Source organism: Buceros rhinoceros, unplaced genomic scaffold (assembly GCF_000710305.1).
Source record: "Buceros rhinoceros silvestris isolate BGI_N320 unplaced genomic scaffold, ASM71030v1 scaffold23697, whole genome shotgun sequence".
NCBI classification, from domain to species: Eukaryota; Metazoa; Chordata; class Aves; order Bucerotiformes; family Bucerotidae; genus Buceros; species Buceros rhinoceros.
The window spans coordinates 4887-10882 of NW_010424278.1; the positions used below are offsets into that span (position 1 = coordinate 4887).

At 52.2% G+C, this 5996-nt stretch overlaps 1 protein-coding gene across 1 annotated transcript in view; it reads left to right on the forward strand.

Moving 5' to 3' along the window:
- Positions 1–5996, forward strand: part of TRAIP (TRAF interacting protein) — a gene marked incomplete at its 5' end in the record, with an annotated part of 18709 nt that overhangs the window by 3959 nt on the left and 8754 nt on the right. Inside the window, 2 exons of the mRNA XM_010140747.1 lie at positions 1547–1586; positions 4233–4360. Of these exons, the coding sequence (XP_010139049.1) occupies positions 1547–1586; positions 4233–4360 (168 nt within the window). The remainder of the gene's footprint in view (positions 1–1546; positions 1587–4232; positions 4361–5996) is intronic.

Sequence of the window (5996 nt, forward strand, 5' to 3'; positions counted from 1 at the left end):
TTCCTGCTGGAGAGGGTTGAAACCTGGGAGGAGAGCTGTCTGTTTGTGGTCAGATATACTCATTTGATCTTGGGAAAATGGGCTCTTATTACTCAGGCAGGCAGAGAGAGGAGAGCTTCTATGAGAGGAGTGAAAATTGGGAGCAGCCTTTAGGAGCTGTGGCAGAGGATGAGGGATTTCAGATTAAGTTGATGAATGAGGTAATGTAACATAGCTGCCCGCAGTAGCCAGCATTTCTTTGCTATCATGCTAATTAGCACATCTTGTGAGGTCACTAATCGTTCCTGGATAGGACTCGGAGGAAGCTACTCCAGAATAGTTCCTGCAGCAGAGTTAACTCCGTCTCAGCCCTCCAGCTCTTGTCCCCCCGGGGGCAAATCCAGTCAGCTCTGCTGGGCTTTGCATTTAGTCCCTTCTGCTTAGCGACCTTTACATCCCCATTCTCCCTCCTGCCTTTATTGTCACCAGCAGAGCTTCGCTCTGGTCCCGTCATTCCGTGGTCACTGGCAGTGCTATTCTCAGCTCAGATTTGCATGTGGTGTTCCGGGTTGCACAGATTTGTGAGCTCTGTTTCAGTACTGTGTTGGCATTTTATTGTGGTTTTATTCCACTGCAGTTCCTGCCTGACTTGTTACGTGCTTTCCTCTGCAGTTCTCTCACACAGCTTTCTAAGTCATCCTCGGTTGACTCGTTCCCGTATATATTTCTCTCTCTCTCTCACTCTGTATTTTTTTAATATATATTATTTATAGATAGCTTCTCTTTGTAACCTGGGTACATTTCCTTTGGTTATTTGCCAGTGTTTGTAAGTCATACCACTTCATTATCTGTAACTTAAGCCATGGATAACTTTGCTCTCTCTTTCTAACACCTTCGTTAAGGATCAGAAACACTGGACCTTGCCCAGGGCCTTGTGGCCCCCAGGAGACGTTAGGCACCCTCAGTTTGGTGTGGACCGCTTTACTGGTGATCTGTTTATGGCCACCCAAGTGGGCTCTTAGCTCATACCAGCATCCCAAACTGCAGCGACTTCAGAGCCTGTCACATTGCTAGCTGGTGCCTTTGGTTCATATGCTCAGTTACCTCTTCAGACATTTGGACGTGGCCTCCTGCCTCCCACCTGCACCTGGCTGAAGTTCGCTTCAGTTCAAAGCAACTCTCGATCCAGTTAGTCTGGCAGCGTCTCTGCCTTATTGCCTTGTTTAGGTAAAACATTATAAAAATGGTTCCTGTCTGATTTCCTGTGTTTCCCTGAGAACCTTCCAAAATTATGCAGCTAAAACAGGATGACTGACAGTGTGAGAAACACAAGGTTGACAAGGCTAAGACAAAACTGGGATCTTCTCTTCTTCCCCTGAAGATTGCCAGTTGGAGGTGCTCTCTGCGTTCCCATGGTGGTACTTGGTGGCTGCTGTTGCAGCTTTCCCCTCCTTAGCACCCGGCTGGTGCAAATGTCCTGCCGAGACACCTCTTGGGTCCTTTAGAGGTCTGGTGATAGCGGCTCTGCAAGGCGTTTCCTAATCAGGTTTTCTGTGTTGTGTTTCAGAATGAACTGGACAAGGTGAAGGCTCATCTCTCTGTGAAAGGTGAGTCCCAGCTGCCTCAGGCAATCAGCAGCCCGTGGTCTGGGGTCCTGGGCTCTGTGCTAGGTGGCTTGCCCAGGCCTGAGGAACCCCTGTGCAGAGCCCACCCCTCTCTGAAGCCGAGGGCACAGTGCAGGCTGCAAACTGTTTCACTGGAGCAGCTTCTTCAGAGCTTTTCATGAGGCGAGACCACCTAAAGCTGTACAAAGATTGTATGACGGAGCCAGAGTCTGCAGCCTGACCCAGCTTTGCTGTAACTGGATTGCTCTCTGCAAGTTTAGAGCCTTATATGCCGTTTTGTTGCCCCTCTTCCTAATCACAAGCTACAAGAGTGCAGCACAGCTGTACCTGGAGCAGGCTATCTGGAAGCAAACCCCTTGGTTTGCTCACTGGGCAGCTCACAGCTGCATATGGCAAAGGCTCGCCCCCTCTGACAGATGAGGGGGTACAAGTGGTGCCCAAGCAGCAGCGAGAAGGCTTTGGATTTGTTTGGCTGTTGCAGTGCCACATGTGTCAGGCGAAGAGCAGACAGGGTTCAGTGTGCGCGCGCTTCCATTTTCCCATCTTTAATTTTAGAGGATGTTTGAGGGAGGCAGGAAAAGCAAAAGCCCTGGAGACTTGTCAATGGGCTTTAAGCATCATCTGTAGGCAGCCTGTCATCAGAACATGAGTCATGAGCAGCAAAAGGAAAATGTCAGTCTGAGTGACAGAAATCCAAAGACACACTAGCAGAAGGGGGAAAAAAACCTTTAAAGAATGCTGGGGGCTCACCCACGCCCTGAGAGTCGTCTTTCCTCTGCCTTCCCTGCGTGCACGAGACAGACATGAATAGCCAGTGGATTGAGGATTCAGTCCTTAGCCCGAGAGCAGAATTGGACGGTCTGCGCAGCTCTATTCTGAGGCCTGTTCTCTTGCCAGCTCGGTTGAGTTTAGTGGCTTGGTAGAGAGCCAGATCTTCTGGGGAAGGTGGCTGGGATTCTTGCTAGGATGTTATCCAAGAAAAACTGCTCGAAGGCCTGCTCATCTTCTCGGCTTCTGGTGAGTAGAGGTTGGATTTGACATTCCCAGTCCTATTCTCTTTTCATATGGGAAATGAGAAGCTCCTTCCCACCTCCTGCTTCCTTTGCTGTGGGCACTCTGCTCTCTGGTGGTTCTTGGGTATAAATTCTTCACTTAAAGACGTGCTCTGTGCTGTGCACTCTAGAGGAGCTGTGCAATTGCCAGTCTCTGATCAGCTCGCAGATGGCTCTAGAGGTGCTGAGCTCCCAGCAGACCCAGCAGGTGCTGTGGGAGGCACTCTGAATGAGCTCAACACCCATTCCTGCAGCACGGGGAGATTTGACTCCTGCCATCTGCCTCTGGGCTGCTGGGAACGGAAGAGGGGGAAGCCCTAACTCTGCTGGTGGGTGTGGAGACCCTGCAAATGCAGAGGAGCCTCTCCAGGCTGTGCTGCCTCTGCTGAGGAAGGGTTATTCAGATCAATGGAGAAAAAACACTTTGCTCAGAAAAATGTTTCCCTAGGCACCCGCTTGCTTCTGCTGGGGTATGTTCTTCTCCTTTCCCAGTCCCACATGGCTCTTTTGCTGTCCAGTTGAGCAGTGGAGCCGTGCTGCGGGTCGTGCTTCCATGGGAGGAGGTGGCACCATCTGAGACTGGCTTGCTTGCAGGGAGAAAGCTTTTAGGAAAAGCACTGACCAGCTCTCCAGTATGGTCAGGCTGGAGCCGTGGGCAGTTTTAGCAAAGACAGAAGATGCTGGGCTGAAGAGTTCACTGTGCTCTCAGCAGGGTTTAGATGGAGGGGTTGCTGCTTTCCCTCACTGCCCAGCTGCTGTCAGCTTTCCCGTAATGCTGGCTGTTCTGGGCCCAGGTCTGCCAGCAGCAGTGCTTGTAGCATTGTGAGTTGTCCTCCCCTTGTCTCGGCAAAACCACTTGACATCTGCTGGTGTTTTCCACCACCTTTCTGCTGGTCAGAAGCCTGTGCTCTGTTCCTGGAATGCCTGTGTGAGGAGGAAGAGCAGGACTCAAAGGCTTTGACCTGCAAAAAGTGGGTGCTTGGGGGAATCTCCTGAAGCTGTCGTGTGTGCTGCAAAGCCCCCCATGCCCAGCGAGAGCTCTGCTTTACTGCCTCTCGCCCTTTGATGTCGGTGCTGCGCTGGGGGCAGGTGCAGCAGCATGGTGACGCAGCAGCTGGGTGGGTCGCTGTACACAGCCGCCCGCCGGCTCCCAAAGGGCTTCCCCACTGCACGCAAGGCTGCATGTGGAGAGGATGGGCTCAGGGCTTGGCTCTCCAGCTCTGCAACAGCTCACTGTGACCCGAACAGTTTTCCCTGTGCAAGCCTGGCTGTGAGAACACGCAAGAGTTAAGATGCATCAGCTTAATGCTAGCAGGGCTGGCACTGGAAAGCTATTAAAGGGAACTTGTTATCTTTAGTAAAGAAAATCTTGAAGCCTGCTGGCACTGGGAGAAGCAATTGCTCAGTGCAGACCTTGGTGCAGACAGCACTTTGGGAAATGGCTCTCTACGAACAGCCAACTCCTGGCAGCCTGGAGGCTGAGACTGTGAGCAGCGTCTGTTTGTTGTGCTCCTGCTGCTGTGGGGCAGCTGAAGTCTGGGTTACTGGGCCGTGACCTTTTCCTTTTCTTTTCCAGAGAAAGAAAAGCGGGAATGCCAGGCCATTGTGGATGGGCTGAGGGACACTCTGGATGTGCGCAATGCCACTATAGAGTCGCTCCAGAAGGTGCTGGGAGAGACAGAGATGCTGTGCTCCTCCCTCAAGGTACCTGTCCCATCCCCAGCAGGACTTCAACACTAACCATCAGACAGTTGATGTTAGTTTTGTAGAAGGCTCTGTTAATAAAGAGATGGTGCTGGTGGGATTTTGGAGCTGGTGCCTCGAGACTCCTATCTCCTTGACATCTGAATGGCAGGAGGGCAGGGGAGCTGGATTTTCATTCTGGTTTGATTAATCTGAAGCGAGGGGCTTGAGGTCCTGAGCATGCTGCAGCTGGGGGTGATTCAGAGGCGGAAGAGCCAGGCCTGTGCCTTGTGTGTGAGTGGCTGCGTGCTCAAGGCAGAGTTGGCCGTGGTGGGGGAGAGATGCCAGCCCAGCCTGGGGGATGCTGAGCCTTGCTAATGAAGTGGCAGCGCTGATGACAAAGGTAGGAGCGTGAACAGAGAGTTGGGAACTAGCCCCAGCACCCCATTGCCAGAACACTGGCTCCCTGCAGGAGAATGTTCTTCCGAAATGGGTTTAGGCCAGGCGGGATTCAAGGAAAATTAGTTTCTGAGTTTGACTGGAGGAGAAATCAAACTGAAATATATGGAGGGGGAGTTGCAAGCTGCAGCTGAGTAGAATTTGATCCAGCTAACTCTCCTGTCTCTGTTCTGTTGCCAGAGCTTTCTTTTGGTTAGGTTAGTAATGTGGTGAAGTCCAGGGATCAAATACTGCTCTTGTGTTGCAGCATGCTGTGACTCAGGGTGTAGTCATGTCCTCTGCCAGGGGGAGAGGGTAAGAGCAGGAGCTGCTTTGCTGGGATCTCTTACAGTGAGCAGGGCAACTGTGCCTTGGTGGCGGGCAGGCTCTGACCTGCCTGCCCCGAGAAGATGGGGCTCAGGCAGGTGGGCTTGTGAGCTGCAGGGTAGGGCTCAGCTGTGCTTCCCAAGATCTCTGCCCCTTGGACTATGGGTCTGACCCAGTAGCCTAAACTGCATCATGTTCCTTGACCTGCAAGGCCAAGTGGCTCAGGGAGGCTTGTAAATGGGTCTTGCTATATGCCACCTGCAGCTGAGCTCTTCCTGAGAGGAGCCTGTCCCAGGGGTGTGCCCGACACTAACAATATAGTATTGTCACAGGGCAGGAGGAGAGACACAGTAAGGAACTAAAGCCAGACAGGCCTTGCTGTGAGCCAGCATGTGAGCCATGCCTGACTGTAGGATTATATCCTGTCCACTCGGGTGTAAAGGCAGCCTGGGTCCAAGCTGTGCCAGAGATGCCCCTAGGGTCCTGGCTGTATCAGTGGCAGGTCACCTCTGATGCTCCCTACTCCTGCAGAAACAATTGTGACAGTGGAAGCTAGTGCCTGCAGCTCAGCTCAACACCTCTGTGCTTGCCTTTCGTGCCATGGCACCTCAGGGGGAGGCTCTGTGGTTATCTTGCCTGTTGCAACACTCTCTGTGTGTGCTTAAGTCCTTTGAATGAAAGCTGGGCAGGGCAGAAGGATTAGGGACCTGGAGGTATCTTTTCAGTGGTGTCAGTGTTTCCCAGCTGAATGCCAAGCACTGTCTTATGCTGCATCATTAAAGATTAAAGCACCAAACTTCTGCAGTGAAAATACAGGCTTAACTGACTATGACGCAGGTCAAACCCACAGGCTGCAGGCCGTTCCTGTCTTCTGCTGGCACTGTCAGCTGCT